The sequence below is a fragment of the Pezoporus occidentalis genome, unplaced genomic scaffold (assembly GCF_034315485.1).
Source record: "Pezoporus occidentalis ecotype Australia unplaced genomic scaffold, CSIRO_AGI_Poc_V1 ctg123, whole genome shotgun sequence".
In the NCBI taxonomy this organism is placed as follows: domain Eukaryota; kingdom Metazoa; phylum Chordata; class Aves; order Psittaciformes; family Psittacidae; genus Pezoporus; species Pezoporus occidentalis.
The window spans coordinates 1,211,209-1,231,440 of NW_026913027.1; the positions used below are offsets into that span (position 1 = coordinate 1,211,209).

A 20,232-nucleotide genomic window follows, 5' to 3' on the forward strand; every position below is an offset into this window, starting at 1 on the left:
CCTCAATAAGGAGGCACTTAGTAAGGAAGAGTATAAAAAAGGATGTCCACTGAACCAAGTATAATGCAATTCAGCCATAGGTTAAAGGAAGGTCATTTTCTTGCCTTCTTGTTTAGAAAGAGATAGCAGAGCCCTAACATATAATTGTGTTCTGTGACAGTAAAAGGAACCTTTTGGTACTTTGGGAAAAGAAAGTGACATTTTTCTTGCTTATGAAAGAAACACAGCTTCACATTAAATGTGTACTACAGTGCTCCCAATGTAAATAGAATTAGCATGAGTGGAATTGTTACCCTCACAAAGTCCCTGGGGAAAAATGATTCACCAAGACAACAGAACATCCTAATACTAAGGCGGGGATAATCATTCTGATTTTTTTTTTTTTTCAAATGCAGCTACTATAGGGGTGTGTGTATATACACATAGCCTTAAAAGCAACAGACAAAAGCCACATATTTCAGTTTCAACCTCGTCTTTCTTCTTGCTGTGATTTTTCAGATGAAGAAAGGGAGCTGAGCTAAATGGAGTCATTGCACGAGTGCTAAGGAGAATGTATTCTTGACAAGTGCTTTATCAGGGTGGTCATCGCAATAGTAATGTATTAAATATATGATATAAGGGCTTAAGTAGCTGAGAGTTTTGAGACCTATTCCAAAAAAATTAACTGGCACAGTTTCATTTCTCCTGACTGTACCCAGGGTAGGGTTGTAGTTGTCTTGGTCTCCCTTGGTAGTCGCTGGGGATAGAGGCTATTGATGTCTTTCTGGTGGTTCATCTTCCTTCCAGCAGCTCAACAGGAGAGTAGGAGCACTTGATTTCTTGGATACCTCTGCTTAGTTTCCTGTTTATTGGGAAAAATGAGTTGCAGCAAACTCTCATCAACTTTTGAACTGAAATTGGTTATTGCAGAATATTGGTTTCCAAAAAATTTGCCTGCTTCAGTCTGTTTTGTACTATTTGTGAAAAGACTACTCTTGATAGTGGTGCCTAAATTAGAAGAAAGGACAATATCTGTATCAGAAGTGCTTGCACTGAAAGACCCGGGGAAACAGGAATTGAGGAATTGGTCAATAACTCCTCATTGAGATGGTTTTGATCCTGTCTAGGACTGTTAAGAGGTCCTAATGAGAAGGTGCTTTCTATAGTAATGGTTTATTAAATACCACAACTGCTTGTTTTTCAGAAATATTTTTTAATAGAAATGTTTATTTTCTATTAAGGAACTGGTTTTGGGTTTGTTTTTTTGTTTGTTTGGTTGGTTTGTTTTTGGGGGGGTTATTTATTTATTTTTTAATACTTCAAACCTTGTGTGTGCTTCAGAGCAGTTACTGTAGTTCTTGGCTTTTTTTCATACCTAATTGAGCAAACTCATGTTCAACCTTCAACCTCTGTCTAAATTTGTTTGGCTGAAACTCCATTTTCTCTCTTCCACTGAGGGAAAGCATACATGAGAAGAAAGTAATCAGCTTATCTAAATTAGCTCTACCAATGGGGGAAAGAGGGACAAAAAATTAAGATTTCAGAGGCTGATTTTAAAACCAGGCAAGAATGCAATTGCAATTTACCATGTTAGACTTGTTTAAATGTAAAGTCAGTGCCTACCTGTTAGTGTATTTTCGCAGAAGAAGTGCTATATGTTACGATAAAATCATTCACAAAGATGCAGGGAAGAGGCTACTTGTAATGAGAGTGCAAAAATTGTCCATGATGCTAATAGGCAGAATATGTAAAAATGTGAATAACACTTAATAGAGGAAATTATTTCCTGTTCTAAAGTCCAAATAAAAGAAGGCTCTGACATAAAAGGCTGTTATTCCCCAAATACAACAAAGGTATAATTGTATGTTTTTAGTCGTTACAGTTCCTTGTGTATGTGAGCCTTTATACATAAATCTGGGGAATATTCTCCCTCTTCAGTGCCAGCACAACCTGCACTCTTTATGCAGTGCTAAAGAAAATGGTATAATAAATTTGTGAAAACCATAAGGCTGTGGATGGAAAATTTACCTTAAATTAATCTCTGCCAAGAAGGCTTCCACAGACTGGTAAAAATGGATAGATGCATAATATACTTGCAGTTTGCACTACAGAAGACTCATGGTACTTGCAGGAGAAATTTCTAGCAAACATCCTTTACAAAGGATTCTCTATTGAAATGAGAACAAAGGTTCCACTAGAAAGATCCCTGAGGATTCAGATGTACCTTTTCATAGGTGACATGCTGGTACAAGTCAGTTCTCGAGGGGTTGCATCAAGGCATAAATCAGCAGTAATTTCAGCCCTGCAAGATCATAGCACTATCGTGAACAGAAAGAAAATCAATCTGACTCCAGCTCAAATAATAGCAGTTCTGGGAGTCACAGTATATAGTACAAGTCCATTGGGAGGGTCTGCTTGTCAGAACAATGGCACTTGAAGACACTGAATACTTTGACAGACATCAAAGCAAGAAGAAAAGGAACAGTAAGATCAGTTCTCAAGCATGATGGTATCAGGCACGCAAATAGCAGCCTGAGTGATACTTAAAAGGAAGGTGATGCAGATGTTGGTCTTGTGGTCAGGCAGTAGTCAGGTCTTCTTGCAAAAAGTACTTCAAATGCCTGAAGAGCTTTTTAAGTTTTAACTTAGTAGGTGATGTCAAAACAACATAATAATTGATGCTATTTCTTCCCAGAGTTAGAAGAGCAGAAGTTAAGAAAACTTAGCATATAGATTGAAAAGTTCATTTTCTATGTGTAGTGAATAATAGTGGCATCATAGAACTTACATACTGCTGGGATAAACTGTTTGAATATCTGTATATTGAAAGGCAGAAAACTATAGGTCCATATGCCTACTATAAGTGCCTCAATGTTTTGAGGCTATACTGGAAATAAACACATTGCTGAATCGATGCTGCTTGTAGAAATCCTGGAAGTTGTAATGTAGCAAAAATAAATGACCCCCAAAAGGTCATCAAGCTGGATAAGAACAAGCCACAGCAAAGCTCAGGAGTAGACCATACTGGAGTGATCCTAATAATTGGCAATATTCAGCCAAAGGAGCTAAGCTGGTGCCAGGGTTTTATTTCAGATATTTTTTTAGGTGGAGTATTTGGCCTTGCAAGTGGAAAATTGAGGAGGCCACCTCAGATCTATCACAATATCTTGTGGGATCTGTTTCTGAGAGGAGAATGAAAACATAATAATAATGCCAGGAGCAAACAAACAGAAAAAACTACCATGCAAATTCCCTTTTTTGTGACTTTGTTCACTGTGCTGTCAACTGAACAAATCTTTTGTCTCATCAAGTGTGATGGCACTTAGGCTTGTTATGCTTTGATAGTCCATAAATACTCTGATGAATAAGTCTTGTTTGTTCAGTGAAGACTTATTCCCTTTATTCTAATTAGAAACAGGAAAAGTGAAAACGTAGTCAAAATTGTCAGCCGAATGTTTTTAAATGGCCATTGTCAAGGCATCCGAGTATCAGTGGCAATCTAATACTTGCACTGTTTTCCACATGTTGCATGGTATTGATGTGTGGTAAATTATTCTCATGCGCTAACCTTATTGTGGTACAAAATTTAAATTGGTATCTCAAAAAATTAATAATAGCAAAGTGGAACATGTTATTTTCAATTTTTGTAATCTCTGAGCAACTAAATTGGATTTTAAAAATTACATTGTTGCTAATTAGGTCTTACTGGGTCTTCTTAATTAAGCACACAGTTGGAAAAGAGACATAGTAATAATTATCTCAATTTGATGGCTGTACAATTTGCATTATCAACAAATAGCCAAAGCACGATTCAATTTTCTTGTCACATATAAATAAATACAATACTTGCTACATCTCGTATTTTCAAACAGCATCACTTCCAAAAGACAGTACTTGCTTACTCCTAGATGAAATGAAGATTCAGTTTTTCCTATTTGCATATACATTATTACATGTTTACCTCTCTGTTGTTAGATAAATGATAGCACTTACATAGTGTATGTATAGATATAAAAATATAAAAAAAGTGATATTGTTTACCTCTTTAGTTCAGAAGAGGTCCAAAATGAAGCTGTTTTCATTGAACTTGGAGACTTCACTTAGTAACTTGATTTTAGGTTTTTACAATGCCAAGTTAGGCTCTTGAAACCAAAACAGTAATCATGATGGTGGAGAGCATCCTGAGTTTCCATTGGCAAATATTTTAACGCTTCATCTGGGTATGTTTAGTACAAAGAATTGCCTTGTATATGTTTGAAATGTCCTGAAGACTTCTGAGAGATCCATATGGGAATATTGATCCTGTAATCTCAACCTACACTTATATAGGCCAAACTTCCTTTACCTCTTTCCCTGTACTCCCTCGCTATAGATAGGAATTAAGTTGCAAAGGCATTCGATGATGTGCCCCTGTGTTCCATACCGAATCTGTAGATGCCAAGCGCTTGGCTCATTTTGCTTAAGCCCGGACTTTTTTCATGTTCTTCAGGATTCTTAGTTGAAGCATCAAGATGCTGGGATACTTTTCACAGTTTTTCCATTATTTGAAATTAAAAGTTCACACCAGGAATTACTTTGCAATATAATCAGGAATTATATTCCCTAAAATACTTTTCATCAGAAAGATCTATAGTTGAGGAGGTAGTCTGAACCTGTCCAGGACATATCACCAACAATCATGATGTATTTTGTCCCACAGCAGCAGAGTTTGGTCTTTCGTGTTTGAACCTCCACCAATTAGGCTCGCTAATATTAAATCGTGGGTTTCCGAAAGTAACCATTAGAGGTTGTGTGATTTTTAGAGTCAGTGGCAATTCTCCAAGTAAAGTGAAGGGCAATTGTTGGCCAAGAATTCTGTATCACAGTTGAGTAGCTGACATAACGTATGTTTTTCAGTTCACTTTCAGTCTTGCCATATGTCACAAAATACTGCAACAACCTGACTTTCCTTGCCATTTTATTCTGCTGTGTTTTCCCTCTGAAACTTTGGATAAAATGAGCAATGCTTTGAATTACTTTTGTTAACTAGAATTAGATTACTTTGAATAATTTCTAATGAAGATCATTAAATGTTAAAATGAACCTTATTCCAGTTGCATCTATCACAATGACAGATATAAATGTATGGGCAAATGCAATCCATCCATGGGTTAAACCAGCGCATCCTCTAGGGAGTGTGTTAAACCCGTGGTATGTTCCTGAAAACCTGATTGTGCATTTACATACCTGATTTAGAAATATGTAAACCCCCATAATCTCACATTGTTTTCTTTTATCTACATATCGGTTCTTCGTAAGGGGTTCTATGTAGTCCACTTGGAGGAACAACACACTGTCTCTGGTTCACAGTATCACTCATACACAGAGAAGTACTGGGCATGTCATACCTAGGGATCCACATTTCATTATGTCATATTCAAACATCTATTGATGTTGATATTTTATGATCCACAGGAAATGTTCTTTTGAATTTTGGTTTCTTGTGTTTTTACAAATTCTCAGTTTCTTCAGTCAGTCTTCGAGGGATTGCTTTCTATTTCTCTTTCTTGATTTTAGTATGAGAGTCTTTTTCTTTCTTTCCAGTGGGAAGGAAAAAACTTACCTGCTTCCGTCCTGCAGACTCAACCAGAGTTTCCATAGTTCTTTATCCTGCGACCTATTCCATGCATTGTCTAGAAACATAATTTGTTCCTGCTCTAATGCCGCTCAACTGTTTTATCAGGCATCTCTTTGTGTGTGTAACTGTTCTGTGAAACAGAGAACTTTAATGATGACATAAGGTTTTCCTTTGTTTATAATATCTGAACAAATATTTGAGTGAGATACTTTTGAAGTTATGTACAAGGTCAGAATATTATTTTTTCCCTTTGCTATTGCGTTTCTCAAAGATTCTCAAATAAAGAGTGTTTCCTTTGTTTTGCCTTTCATATTTCACAGTTTTGTATTTCAGAAAAGACTTGCAGAATAAAGGTGCTGTTCTTTTTGCCTTCAGCAGTCCAGATCTGAAATACCTGCTTGGTAGTTAATTTCAAAAACCAGTGGTCTGTAAAGGTGATAGGCAAATGGTAGCTTTCAGATAAAGGGTATATGTTAAAAGAAAAGAAATATAGGAGAGAATTGAGCAAATCTGGAGCTGGGTTCTGTAGCTGATTGAGCAGTCCTCAGAGAATGAAAAATGGCATTACAGGAGGCTGCCTTCTGAATTTAGGTTTTCAATACATGTAAACAGGGACTGTTTCTGGTTATATTTTAACATGATAACTGCAATTACATTTTAATTTTGTGTAGTTTGGAATATCTGAATATTAGACATACTGCTTAGTTGAGGCCAAAAAAAGGTTACAGTTCTTCATGTTCTTACACTTGTAAAAATCAGCTACAGATTATTCATTATTATCCACATCCTGACCTCTAAACAAGTCCGGACTGGGTATGTGTAACCAACTGGGTATGCCACTGGTAATTTGATGGGGTTGATAGTGGATAATTAGTGTGGAAATCGGCTCATTAAATGGGCACCCTGTCAGAGCAGCCTGATAAGAATTTATGCAAAGCAGTGTTAAGTAACGTGATGTCTGTGGTATCACTGTGTTTGAGTACAGAGCCTGTATGCAGTACAAATGTGTACAGTAAGTTTTCTTATAAAACAGCTATTCATTAGCATGTGCACTGCAAACAGCCTCAGCCCAGGCTTGCTCATCAGCCATGGTTATCATGGCATTACTGCACTTTGGAACAAGTGGGCTTCTGATCTAAGCAGAACATGAAAGTTAGGTGTTTGATGTAAGAGAGGTTTGATGCAAGTGAAATGTGAAAATAGCTTGTAATAACATGTACAACATGTATTTAGAAACTGGCATAACTCATGCATTAAAAATACAAATCAATATTCATGCTTATATCAGTTCCAGTATTTAAAAGGTGGCATTTTCCCATCTAACAGAACTTTTTGACTTTTTTTGAATTTGCAGAAGTATTTCATTGTGAATTTGAATGATTAGTTGTGTATTCTTTTTCAAATCTAAACTATATAGACTATGCGGTTTAAAGTATGGTTGAGAATTACTTGCTATTCAGTGCCTAAATATATAATTCATATTTGTATATTTATATGAATAATTAACTTTTATATATTTTTTATAATATTTTAATAAATATTTAGTGAAAACTTCAATGACAGAACAGTGATGGAAAGGTCAAAAAAAGTGCTATTTGTGAGGAGGAGCGCATTAATGCAGTTGCACAAAGGTCACTTACAGGAGCTATAAGCTTTTATGAGACTTTATCATTTTGCTGACAAGGTCAACTTGATATTGATCGGTTGGGTATTTTGTTTAGTTACTTGAAGGCCATTTATTTGAAGAAACAACCCATGTAAACATCCAGGCACTGTCGTTTATACTCCTGCCCTATTCCAGCTTGGTGGGCAGTATTAGCTGAGAAAGTTTGGGCTGTGGCTTCACATGCATAGTCCAGGCTGGTCATGTATGGCGATGGCAGGAGTAGGGCGAATGTGGTGACAAGGTTGTGAACTCATAACTTGGTTGTGCAAGGAATAATAAAATCACAGTCTCTAAGGGACTTTCATGGATCTTTTACATTAGTTTAGATTTGATAAAATGCATGTCCTCAAGCATTAGAAGATAGCACATACAAAAGTAACACAGTTAAAGAGAAGTCCTGGAATATGTAATGAATCTAATATTAAATGCTTATATTAAATAATTTGATCCCTCTGCTGCCTCGGTTAACATCGTCAGACATTTTTGCTGTGAACTGTTCTCACAAAAAGTGAAGACTGGTTATTAAACTTGTTTTAAAAGAATAAAAACAAGTAGTAGGTAGTTGTTTTTCTGCGGCCCAAGTTTACAGGTCTCTGTGTGTCCTAATAAACTTCTGTTATTTGTTTAAAAAACCCCAAGTCGGTATTGAAACCTCCTGCACAATGGATGTGCACAAGGTTATCTTTTAGGAGGAACTTCTACGTAAATTTTGTCTCCATAAGTCAAAATACACATGTATGCTGCTGATCTTTCCAGCCATGAGCTAAATTTGTCAGGTTCATCGTTTTGCACTTTTGAAAGTGAGATGCACCACGTATGTCTGAGGCCGCTTCCACTTGTTGCCTTCATGGCAAAATTTATTTCTTGTCTACTGCATCTTCTTAGTAGAGGCCTGTAATTTCTCCTCATTTTCCTCTGGCTTTTGTAGCATCATTTCCATTTGTTCTGTCAGGCAGGATATATAGGAGAGCTTTTTCCTGTCAGTAACCATTTCTAGAGAGTCATTGGGTAATCTTTTAAGCCAGCTGCCTGCTTGTAAGTCACAGCACCTTTGTGTTCTTCTGTTGCACATCAGACTATTAAAGCGACTCATCAAATAAGTACTGAACTTCTTAGGGAATAATAGGCAGTGTTGGCAAATAACAGTAAATTATTTAGGCAAATTGCTTTTGAGAACAGATAGTGCTTATTAATAACTTGTCTGCAGAGGCATCTTAATGCCAACATGATACAGTGCAATCAATCCAGAGCACAAAAACTTGTCTTCATTGCTGAAACCCCGCAACACACTTGTCAGCAGCCTTGGTCTCTGCCAGACTGGCAGCTCCCTGGTTTATCCTTTTAGTTCTCTTTCTCTTAAAGAGGTTTTTATTAACCTGGGTGCTTTCAAGCCCACTTTCTTGAGTATGAGATGTGAACTGCATTTCATTTTTGGTTTTGTGGTTTGTTTCTTTGGTTTGGTTGGTTGATTTTTTTATTTCTAGAGTTTTTTATCCTGGTGTGAGTAGTTTCTGAGAGGTATTCCATCTCAGGTTAAATGACTTCATGAAACTCCCTGACTTTTTTTGTTTCAAGAAGCTCTTTTTCCAGATAGTGTCCTGAACTGTAGTGAAGGTGTGCATTCCATGGTGTTAACCTCTGCTGGAAGGTGGTCCATTCAAAAGCATTGGGAGGACACATAAGCATGAGATGAAGTTTTACTGTGCTGGAGCACTGTGACAGCTACCATCAGTTGTTTCTCAGAAATTCAGATAATTTCAGAAGCTAAACTCATCTCTATAGCCTTCTAACAAAAAGTGCTTTTTGTGTTTTTTTTTTTTTATGTTTATCTTTTGTGTGGTTTCACTTTTTCTGTGAAAAAGTGCATTTGAAGATCCTTATTTTGCACCCACAGCTGGCAGTGCATGGAGTTAAAAGTCCTTGTTGCAGATTAGAAATGGGCTGATACCAAACTGGGTATTAGACTGACTTACCTCTGCTGCTGACCTTAAAATCATTAAGCAGCTATGATCAATTACTTTTTAATTAAGCAAAATCTCTTTTAACTTCAGTGGGTTTGGTCTTCTAGCAATAATGTTTACAGCCGCCTTTATTGTTACATTTCTTTTTCTAGGTTAATAGCATCTATTAATCATTAGGAAAAAAACCCAAAACCAAACCAAAACCAACCAACACAAAAACCCCAAACCAACCCACCCCCAAACTTATTTTAACAAAGCTCCCTGTTCCGGAACTGTGCTGCTGTAAAAGGTGTGCTATAGCCCCTGTTACTCCATTGCAGAGTGTGCGTTAAAATGAATGATGGAAATAGCTTCATGAAGGCAAGGTTACAGGACAAGGGTTCAGACAGGAGATACAGGGGAAAAAGTTACTGCTTGGTCTAATGGGCTAGTGCTTAAGAGCTTTTGTTTGGTTTGTTTTGTCATGGGCTTTTTTCTGTCTTCAAGTTGCTGGTTTTTTAATTCTATTTTTAGAAAGTAAGACAGTAAAACAAGACGTTTTCAGATTCTTTCCTGGATTATAGTGACATTAATATCATTTAATTGGTTTATATCAACTAAAAACAAAATTGAGTCTTTGTGAGCTAAACTGATAAATAATATCTGAAATGGCTCATTGTTTTTGTTTTCCAGGACTATTTCCTTAAGGAGTTCCAGTTGCTTGTTTTCATGACTTTGAGCCTATTTGATCAGAGATGGAGCAGATGGACTGCAAACCCTACCAGCCACTGTCAAAAGTGAAACATGAAGTGGATCTAACTTACACAAGTTCTTCAGATGAAAGTGAAGATGGGGGAAAGCAAAGGCAATCCTATGACTCAAGAGAAACTCTGAATGAATATAGCCAAGAGCTACGACTTAATTATAATAGTCATAGCAGAAAAAGAAAAAACATTGACCAGTCCACACAAGGTAAATTATTTATTTTGTCTGCTAGCTATGGTTATTACTTTCTGATTACTTATTATGAAACAATACCATGTTGTCAGCAGACAAGCAAACATTTTGTTTTCAAGGACTGCAATAATAACCCATTTTCACCTATTTTAAACCATACTGTAACATCAAAAATTTAGGAATTATTTTTTGAAGTAAATTTGCTTTTCTAGCAGGATGGACTGGCTTGTGTTCTGGAGACCATCACATGATAGCTATAGAATCGTGTGGAATGGTTAGGGTTGAAAAGGACCTTAAGATCATCTATTTTCAACCCCTCTGCCATGGGCGGAGTAGCTGCTCTTCTTATTAATGCTGACTGATGAATTATTTATTACCTTTGCATAAATTTTATGGTGTAAAATCAACACTGAGGTTGTAGGCTATCTTTGCATGTCCTTGCAAAGCCTTTGAATGAATTCAAATACAGCAGTTCTCTAACAGAATTTCTAATCACATAAATAATCAAGTCATATAGAAACTGCAGATAATGTGTGTTTATAAGAAAAAAGCCAACTATTAAGTTTCTCCTTCAGCCTTTTGCCTGGTAAAGACAGAGGTCTAGTACAAATAACGTAGAGCTTATGGTGGTTGAGTTAGGGTTAAGGAAAGCTACTGTTTCATTAGAGATAAAAGCTAAAGATTGAGACTAAAGAAATGGAAGGAAATGAGCATATTTTTCTGCAGCATTGACTGATATGCTGCTGTTAGTGGAAACCCACGTGCTGCATTTAACACACTTTGTACAGACAAGTGGTTTATGTGTTGCCTTTTAGCTCTGTCACAGATTTGGTCAGGATGGTGGGGCAGGGAGGATATTTTTAGGCATCAGAGTGTGTGTTAGAAGCATCAAGAGTCCTGTCCCCAATAAAAGTAACTGCAACACGGCTCCAGGGGAGTCACTCCATGCTCTTCAAGGAAGCGATTAAATTGATCATTACAATGTGGCCTGTGCTTCTCAGCTAAAAATTTTGGTATTTATTAAAAACAAAGAAAGCGCACATAAAAGAAACAAATCGCACCCCCCCCCCCCCCGCAGCACAGTCCTTCACTGCTCACTCAGAAAAACCTCCAATTTCCTGAATACTGAATTTATTTTTTATTTTGTTAACAAGAAAATAAAAAGTGGGCTTTTTGAAGGTAGAAAATTTGTCTTTTCTGTGATGTGTAAATTAATGCAAAAATTAGCATGGCTGTGCTGTGTAGATCTTGCAGCCTTTTTTTTCTTACTGCAGATATTCTGAATCGGGTAACTTTCATAATACTGCTGTTGTCTGAAAGTACCTGTAGTTCATGGGAGACATAATAGCTAGCTGCCAGAGACAGCCTCAGTCCATGTACATATATTCCCTCCAGAGGGTTACAAAACTGCAGTATTAGGAAAGAAAAAGTCATGAATACAGATTTCAACGAGGTGTTGTATAGAAAACTCGACTGACACATTTGATTACATATAAATGACTTGATCTTGAATTATGCTATGAGAGTTTGGTTAACTAAGATATGGCTATTTTGTTGTAACTGGAGATGATGTAAATGTATTTGTAGATCTACTTAAAGCAACTACCTCATTAGTGTTAACTGTGACTATAAAAGCATAGCCTCTGCGTTGCCCTCAGCTGCTGAAGAGCTCCCTGTTTGCAAAGCTTTGCTGCTCTTGGTATTCATGTTAGTTATAGCATCACTAGCTTGGACACGTATGAAAGGGTAGCAATCACTTTATTGTAGGCACGAAAAGCCAGCTTGTGTGTCATATGTTAAATTTATCCTTTCAGAGCAGTACTTCTGAAAGAAATCACATTATTGATTTTGGACAAATGGTCAAATTAGTCTGCATTTCTGCAAGAAGTTGTCAGGTATGAAGTTAACTCACTTACTCGGGACTGGCCTGTTAGGAAGGAGATTTATGCTTGTGCAGACCAACAAGTATTTCACACTCATGTAGTAAGGTGATTTTTTGGAAACATATGCCCCAAGATTTTTCCATTGGAATTATTTTTTTATTAGGTACTGTATGAATTTGCAGATTTTCTAGTTTACAAGCATTGTAAATTCTTCATGTACTGCTGCAGAGTGCACTATGAAGCTTGATATCTATGTTCAAAGAAAATCACTTATGCCCCTAAAGTAGTATGTCAATATGCAGGGCAGCACTTAAATGCTTCCTTACCTCTGGGCACCTTCTTTCATGAACTGGCTAGGCAGTATGTTACTATTTAATACATACTGCTTGCTTTATTGTGTTATTGAGCACAGAAGTGTTTTTAGAAGCATATACTTGTGTACTGGTTTGTAAGGGTGGAGTTGAACTTTGCTTGTACTAGAAATCACAGTTTTCTCCTATGACAAATTCAGTTTTGTATAATGGAGTTGGTAAATGCATGCTAAGTAGATCTCTTTGGTTTCTTGGGATTTTAACCGTGTACCTTTCTAGTGGTTTAGATCATATAGTTTTCCTCTGCCAAGTATTGAATCTAAATATTTGGCCTGGCAGGCAACACAGTTTTTAAATATAAACCTGGTTGAGCTCAAAATTGAAGAGCAGAAGAGAAAACAAGTCTGTAAATCTGAGTGTAACATTTCAGACTTCAGCCAGAGTCAGATTTGATTACAGTTCTAGTGTGTTATTCCCAAAAGGACACCAGGTTCATGGTATGGGGCCTGTGAGTTGGAAAGTTTGTGGTGATTCTTGGTAGTTGCTCAATCAATACCAGAAAAAAAAAAAAAGATATTCAGTTTTGGACTCTAAACCTGGCACGAATCCGTAAAACTGTAGATGGAATTTGTTTTGAATCAGTTTGTTTCTAAAATTCCTCATCAGAATCTTTAACAAGTTTTTCTCGTGTTTGACACATCTTTGGAATGTAAAAAAAAAAAAAACAAGAAAAAAAAACCCAGAAAATCAAAAATCCCACAGTGCCCTTTTTCAGAGAGCAAGAGTGCTGTACCATGCTGTTGCTTAAGACTGTTGCGTTAGAAAAATCCACATATTAAGAGTAAGGGGGCATCCATGATTTTATCCTCGGATAGTGACATTTTTCTTAAGCTACAATCGAAATACCCTGTGCTTAAAGTGTGATGAATTAATGGGTTGCACAGGAAGGATAAAATCTATGAACTTCATCTATGAAAGGTGTGAGAATAGATGAGAAAACAGACACATAGTAACAGCCATGAATGAAGTGATAATACTGAAGAGTGAGATAGAAATCAAACAAGCTCTAATGATGGAATGTGAGAAGATCATTTCAAAATAAAAAAGGAGACGCTTTTAACAGGAACAAATTTAGGGGTATCTGTACTGATCTACTTGGTTTTGTGAAAAAAAAAACACAAATTTAGATCTTTATAGGTACTGGAAGAATTTATATTGGCTACTTAGGGATGGTAGGTTATAAATTAGACTAGGCAGTCATCTGAATTTTATATATAACTTCAGAGTAAATGTGATTTATTGCTTAAAGTACTGATATATCTTAGCAATTTCTGTGAAGTTTTTTGTTATGAGCAGCTTGACTATTTCATTGTTACTGTCAATATCGGGGATTTATTTCTATAAGAAGTTTCAGTTGAAATCTGAGATTATGTAAAATCATTATGCATGGGTATTTGTGTTTGCATATATAGACAGTCTGTCTAAACCAGAACTCTACATGGCATGAACTCAAAGGAAACATTTTCAGTTCTCCAGTATATCCTACAGAATTGATAAGCACTGTTAGTATTTTGCAAAACATGTTTTCTGTCCAAGTTTTTTTTTTGAAAGCCCATGTGATCTTGTGAATTACACAAAATTTTGTTTTAAAGATTGAAAACAATACCTAAAGATAGAATACTGAACTGCTTCAATTTTTGAACAATTCCTGAAATTGTATCTCAACTCTTAGAATGATTCTTTGCTTGATTTCACACATCTGATAGATAAAAATACAAAAGGAGAAAGAAAAGAAAGAAAAAAAAAAACAAACCTCTGAGTACGGAATTAATCTGTTGGTTGAGCAATGATTTCTAGGTGTTATTCTTAAGGTCCTCCTGGAAAGTCCAGTGCAAGATAAGTTGTGTCTCTGGAGTTATTTGCATCAGAAATTTGTAGTTATCTGACAATTCCAGATTGAAAAAATAACACCAGAGACCGTTTCAAGCTGAGCTACGTTTTACTGGCCTAACAGCTGGGTGGAAGCAGATACAAAACTCTTCTGACAAAGTGCCATTGGCTGCTGAAGAGTCAGTGCTAATTGCATAATGTGTCCATGTAAAATACATTTTCTTAGTCACTGGAATCTTCAGGCTCCTGAAGATATGTAAATCTGAAATCCTCTAAATCCTGGCAGGAAGATCTTATGAAATAAATTCCTGGCAGACCCAATATCATATAGTTTGGGGATATTGGCAAACATAGTAAATTAATTCTTGGAAGAATTGTTAAACACAGTGGTCTGTACTTGAAAGAGATGGGGAAGAGTTGGCAGAAGCCATCAGAAATGTTGTTCTTGCTAGGAAATTTATTGATGGACCTGGCAGGAAGGAAAAAGTTCTCGTAGCTGTACCATACATAGATGGCATGTCTAGCTTATTTATGACATGTTTACATCTTTAGAACTGTTTCCTCCACAGTTTTCTCTATTTCCTCTAAAGCAAATGTGAAGGGAGCTGTAGTCTATGAATACTGGCAGTACAGGAAAGGTTTATGGCTTACATGTTAATTATAGATTTGTAGAAGACTCTAATTTAGAGGAATGAATTCCTGGTAGGATAAGCATCTGGGATTGAGTCATTGGCATGATAAAGTTTATTGATCGTTAACAATATGAGCGTATGGCGATAAATTTCTGGTTATACAAACATGTATTTCCTGGCAAGGTAAATATATTGAGCTGCATTAGGGCTAAGGCAAACTGGAGCTAATTCCCAGCAAGAGGATCCAATAGTGAATGTTTTCTGGCAATGTGGGGGGAAAAAATCAGCATTACTAGTTCTAGGAAATGATGTTTTAATGCTTCAAACAGAATCAGCCTTTTCTGCTTTTTAGCCCAAAAAGTAAGGAAAATTGTTTTGTAGGACGAAAGCTGCAGATTGATAACATATTAAATGTTTTGTAGTGATATGAAATTATCTTCATGAGCAGTAGGTAGATAGATCCAGCTAAATGTTCGCAGTCTTCTTGGATGAAGTCAGCTTCATGAAGAGGCCTGGGTCACAACAGGCAAATGCTGTGCTTTTCAGCCTAAGGCCACTGCTGCTTCAGCCTTGATTCTTTTAGCTTACTGCTGTTGCCATCAGTTCTGGTTTCTGCCCTCTGTTACATTCTGGCAATGGTGAGGATAGATAGGCAGTATAAATGTTTCAGTGCTGTATATGACTTTCCCTAGGAAGGGAAAAACCGTATTTTGGGTGCAAAACTTGGTGGCCTGTTTTGCTGTGCTTTAAAATTCAGCAAATTTAAACTTGCCAGGAAGGAAGATTCAAATACATGTTAACTCTTAACATCATATGATCAGTCAGAACCAGTTTTGTTTATCTTCACAGACAGAAATACAAGGCTTGCTGACAAGCGCTGGTAGGAAATTGTCCTGTCAGGGAAATGTCACAGTGTTTTTTTGTCATCTGTGAAATAGCAGAAGCTTTTACATAATATCTATATTCTCCTTTGATTTCAGAATGATGTAAATCCATCCAGGAAGCAAATCTGCTTTGTGTCTCTACCAGGGCCATGGAGAGTTCAACTTGGGCTTTATATAGCATGCATGTTTTGTTTCAATTTCTTTATTTTTAAATGACTTGTAAAGGTAAATAAGGCAATCTTTATTAGCTTCTCCCCTGAATCTGTTCTGTACAACGCTAGGATAGCACTTGAACATCGCACAAGTTTGTAGTCTTGTGAGCCTTCCCAGAGGAAATTGATGCCAACAGAGTGGCTGTGATTTTATTTTATTTTATTTTTTTATCCTTTTAATAGAGATTTGGAGCACTTAACAGGGTGAATTTACGACTTTGTGCTTTTAAACTTCCACAGAGTACTTAATGAAGGGAGAAATTTTATCGGGGTGTCTCCAGATTCTTGTTGAGAAAATGGAGCTCAAGTGCCATCAATCATCGACTTAGCACTGGTAGAATAGGTTAAAACAGTTCAGTATCATAGCTCTGCCTGATAGTTGCTTATTTTGGAGTCTTTGCCGGTAGTATTCATGTGTTAAAGACTATCAAAATAAAGAATATTATAATGGCTATGTATTGATATGTAAACAGGACATGGTGAAATGCAGTTTTTTATTTTAGCAGCTGGAGGGCAGATCATTAGTGTAGAAAAGGACAAGAAAAAAGGTAAAAATAAAAGTCTCTCTGAAAGCCCCAGTGCTCTGCAGGCTTTTAGAGATGTGGTGGGTTTGAACTTTACAGCTGGGTGGTTACTGCTCTTGTTCCCAGTGTTTTCATTACGACGATGAGATTTATGGGTTAATGAAGGATGGGATTTTTTTTTAACATTTCAGCTACATAATTTGGTAAGAGCTGTGTATCTAGTTGTGGAAGATGATTGGAGCACAGTGCAGTGAAGCATTCCTGAATTCTGGTAGAGAAAGATAGGGACTGTTGATGCATTTTGTATTATTAGAAATTTTTTTCTCTCGTTTTCCAGTGTCAGGCATAGAAATTCTGGACTTTTAATGTTGTCTACAACATTATTTTTCTAATTTTAGAAAATCTGCTGAGAACCTAATTTAAGTATGTTTTGTACCTGCACACTTTGGAGCAGGGATGTGATGTGTAATGAATAAGTTCTGTCTGTGTGAGGACGTGAAATATATCCCTCTTACTGGCTCATGAAAGGGACTCAGTTTTCAGTAGAGGGTGGTTTAAAGGTCCTTCAGCTTTTGGAGTTGTATACTAGCAGAAGGAAACGATAGCTAATAAGCTCCATCTCCTGCTGCTGTATGTTACACCATCTGGTCTGAGTGTTTATGAGCTTCCTGTTGTCCAAAAAAAATTTACATATGAGGCAGAGTAAAAGACTCTATACTCCTAAAGCTTAGTGCATTGTCTCCTTCTGTATTCTTTTGCAGAAATAGGGATTCCTGGTGTGCTTTGTTTGGCTGGTTGTGTTCTAATCATGGTGATGTTACCATCTCTCAGAGAAAAACGGTGAAATGAGCAGTTCCCTGTGGCTTCCTGGACTGCAGCCTCCTCCTCTATGTGGGGAGGATCTGCGGATTCTGAGGAAAGGAAAAGCTGCACTTAAGATTCCGACCCCCTCCAGATATTCTTTCTTGATTTGACAAGTAATTGGAAGTTTCTGTCCTTGGAGTAACTGGGGTGAGGAAGCTGTATGTTTGTGGCTTCATTTAAAATCTCACAGAGGGAATACTTTTTCTTCCCTTCATCAAATCAAAATACATGAGAATACTGAATGTGCAGAGAGAATCTTTTTCGACAAGGCTGAAGTGGGTGCTCCCTTCCTAGATCACAACTCTCCTACTAAAACTTGTAACCTGCTGTCACTGTTCCTGTAATGCCGCTTCCAATCTTAGAATATCTGCCATCATCTCAGTGAAAAAATGCCTTCCATGATCAAAACCAGTTTCATTCTCATAAGTAATTCTTTTGATTTGAAATACGAATATCCAAGAGAGGGGAAAAGTGAGGAAAAAAAGAAAAAAACCTACTGAGAAATAAAATAAACTAAAGAAGGATCGCAGTGAATTTTCAGTGCCCTGCTAAGAAATCTCATTTAAGGAATGAAAAAAGCATTCTCCAAATGTTACACAAGTTTAACAATCCACTTGTCAGTGTACAGATACAAACGACAATCCTAATTTCTGTTCTCCTCTCTGAATCACCATTTTCCCATGGTGTAAAATACCAGAAATCATAAAATTAAAAATCAGAAGGAGAGAGTAACCCAGCCAGTGTAACAGAACTGGAGATACAGCAATCCTTAGAGTAACCTGTGCCAAATACTGGTGAGGTATCTGCAGCAGAGGCTGAAACTTTGAGTTAATATGTTTTGGAATTCTGTTTGTCAAAGCCTATACGTACAATGTTCTTGCTATATTAGTAGAGCCTCTTCCTACAAACTTAAAAGTGCCTAAGAAGATCTGTCACAAGTTAAAAATAAGGTATGAACAAACATTAAGACAGAGTTACGGAGCATGGGAACCAGTGAAGGGCTCTGCATTTGTCTTGAGAGCTGTGTGAACATACGTACTCTTACTGTGTCTTTTATGTCACTCTTTTTGAAACAAAGAAGAGCTGTCATATTTTCTGGACCTAGAAATCTGGTTTGCTTATCTTCATTTATAGAGCAGATGCTGAAACAAAATAACATTTCTTCCCAGGGTTTCTCAATTATGTTATCTGTCAGAAGATTTTGTACCTCTCAAAGTAAAGAACTGTCAGGAAGTAGCTCAGTGAGTTGATGACATTGCTGCATATCTGGATAAGCAGCAGGGTGGGTGTATCCTAACACATTTAGAGCTTGAATTAGTATTTCTTTTTAGAATGAGACTGTCATGGTTTAACCCAGCTGGTAATTCAGTTCCCACAGTTGCTTGCTCACCTCCTCTTCCCCCCTCCCCAGGCAGGATGGGGAGGAGAATCAAAAGAGTGTAAACCCTGCAGGTTGAGATAAAAGCATTTTAGTAACTAAAGTACAGTATAATACTATAATAATGATAATTATGATGATAACAATGATAAGGGAAATAACAAGGGAAGAGAATATAAAACTAAAAGCAGAAAGGAAAATAAACAAGAGACAGCAGTGAGGCGCAATAGAATTTCTAACCATCCACATACAAGTACCCAGCCAGACCCAAACAGTGGTTGGTCCCTTCTAGGTAACTACCCCCATTTTAGAATCATAGAATCATAGAATAGTTAGGGTTGGAAAGGACCTTAAGATCATCTAGTTCCAACCCCCCTGCCACGGGCAGGGACACCTCACATTAAACCATATCACCCAAGGCCTCGTCCAACCTGGTCTTGAACACCGCCAGGGATGGAGATTCACAACCTCCCTGGGCAACCCATTCCAGTGCCTCACCACCCTAACAGGAGAGAATTTCCTTCTTATATCCAACCTAAACTTCCCCTGTTTAAGTTTTAACCTGTTACCCCTTGTCCTATCACTACAGTCCCTAATGAAGAGTCCCTCCCCAGCATCCCTATAGGCCCCCTTCAGATACTGGAAGGCTGCTATGAGGTCTCCACGCACCCTTCTCTTCTCCAGGCTGAACAGCCCCAACTTCCTCAGCTTGTCTTCATACAGGAGGTGCTCCAGTCCCCTGATCATCCTCGTGGCCCTCCTCTGGACTTGTTCCAACAGTTCCATGTCCTTTTTATGTTGAGGACACCAGAACTGCACACAATACTCCAGGTGAGGTCTCACAAGAGCAGAGTAAAGGGGCAGGATCACCTCCTTCGACCTGCTGGTCATGCTCCTTTTGATGCAGCCCAGGGTACGGTTGGCTTTCTGAGCTGCAAGTGCATACTGAAGAGGGCTCATGTTCATTTTTGTCATCAACCAGCACCCCCAAATCCTTCTCCACAGGCATGACATGCTGTGGTACGGTTTGGGTCAGGTGTCCCGTCTCTGCTTCCTCCTGGCTTCTTGTGCCCCTCCTCCCTGGCAGAGCATGAAGGACTGAGAAGTTCTAGATTGGGATAAGCACTACTGAGCAACAAATAAAACATCAGTGTGTTATCAGCATTGTTCTCAGTTTAAAGCCAAAACACAGCACTGCACCAGGTACTAGGAAGAAAATTAACTCTATCCCGTCTGAAACCAGGACTCTCAAATCCTTCTGAACTTAGTTCTGTAGGTATTCATAGGAAATAAATTGTGAATGTGGTTTTAAATCCAAGGTTCTCCTTTCAAAGTTTCAGTTTTAGTGGAAGCTGCTCAGAAATCGGTTTCCTGCTGACTGTCAGTCATTAGGAATGCTTTGCAAGTGACTGAAGTACCTTTCGCTCAGATGGAAAAAACAGCATGGAAGGAATAAGGTAATATTTAACACCAGCGGACCAATTCTTTCACCACC

General features: G+C 37.5%; 1 protein-coding gene across 9 annotated transcripts in view; it reads left to right on the forward strand.

The window, feature by feature from the left end:
- TENM1 (teneurin transmembrane protein 1) overlaps positions 1-20,232 on the forward strand; it is an 845,211-nt gene that overhangs the window by 588,063 nt on the left and 236,916 nt on the right. For all 9 annotated transcript variants that reach the window (XM_062607456.1, XM_062607455.1, XM_062607460.1 and 6 more), the window contains one exon: positions 9,896-10,174. In XM_062607456.1, coding sequence (XP_062463440.1) covers positions 9,958-10,174 — 217 coding nt within the window. In that variant the 5' untranslated portion in view covers positions 9,896-9,957. The remainder of the gene's footprint in view (positions 1-9,895; positions 10,175-20,232) is intronic.